Here is a 707-nt window from a genome sequence, read left to right as displayed (position 1 = left end):
AGGTGCGGATGGGGAACCTGCGCTTCTCCCTGGGCCCCGTGCAGTACGACGGCGAGAGCCCCGCGGCTTTCCCCCTGGCGGCCCAGGTGGGCCTGGGGGTGGGCACCTCTCTCCTGGCTCTGGGGGTCAGCATCATCGTCCTCATGTACAGGTGGGTGCCGCCGGGCTGGCTGCGTCGGGCAGGGGCGAACTAGGCCAGGGGTGGACGTGCTTCCTCTGAAGGGCCAGAGCGTGCAGGCTCTGGGCCATGCGGTCTCGGTCGCCACTCCTCGACTCTGCCCTTAGAGCGCCAAGCGGCCACGAGCAGCCTGCAAACCCGTGAGCAGGGCCGCGTGCCCGTAAACCTTTCCGTTTTTCTAAAATTTATTGATCGGTTTTAGAGAGAGGGAGGCAGGGAGAGAGAAACATTCACTAGTTGTTTCACTTACTGATGTATTTACTGGTTGATTCTTGTATGTGTCCTGACCGGGGATCGAACCTGCAACCTCGCTCTAACCATCGGACTACCTGTCCGGGGCCCCAGTAAATCTTTATTTACGAAAACAGGTCACGGGTGTATTTGGCCTGGTTACGGTTTGCTGATCCCTGCGCTGGGCTAGACAGGGCAGAGGCGGTACGACTTGCCTGGATGAGACAGGCTACATTACTCAGGGCTAGGCCTTGGCTGGGCTGGGTGTGGCTGGGCTGGACGCTGGCCAGGGCAGGCC

General features: G+C 60.8%; 1 protein-coding gene across 1 annotated transcript in view; it reads left to right on the top strand.

Moving 5' to 3' along the window:
* PLXNB1 (plexin B1) overlaps positions 1-707 on the top strand; it is a gene marked incomplete at its 5' end in the record, with an annotated part of 26,770 nt that overhangs the window by 12,474 nt on the left and 13,589 nt on the right. The window contains one exon of the mRNA XM_014538976.1: positions 3-191. Within this exon, the coding sequence (XP_014394462.1) occupies positions 3-191 (189 nt within the window). The remainder of the gene's footprint in view (positions 1-2; positions 192-707) is intronic.

The sequence above is a fragment of the Myotis brandtii genome, unplaced genomic scaffold, assembly GCF_000412655.1.
Source record: "Myotis brandtii unplaced genomic scaffold, ASM41265v1 scaffold207, whole genome shotgun sequence".
NCBI classification, from domain to species: domain Eukaryota; kingdom Metazoa; phylum Chordata; class Mammalia; order Chiroptera; family Vespertilionidae; genus Myotis; species Myotis brandtii.
The sequence above is the reverse complement of the archived record's forward strand: the minus strand, read 5'-3'. Positions and strand labels throughout refer to the sequence as shown.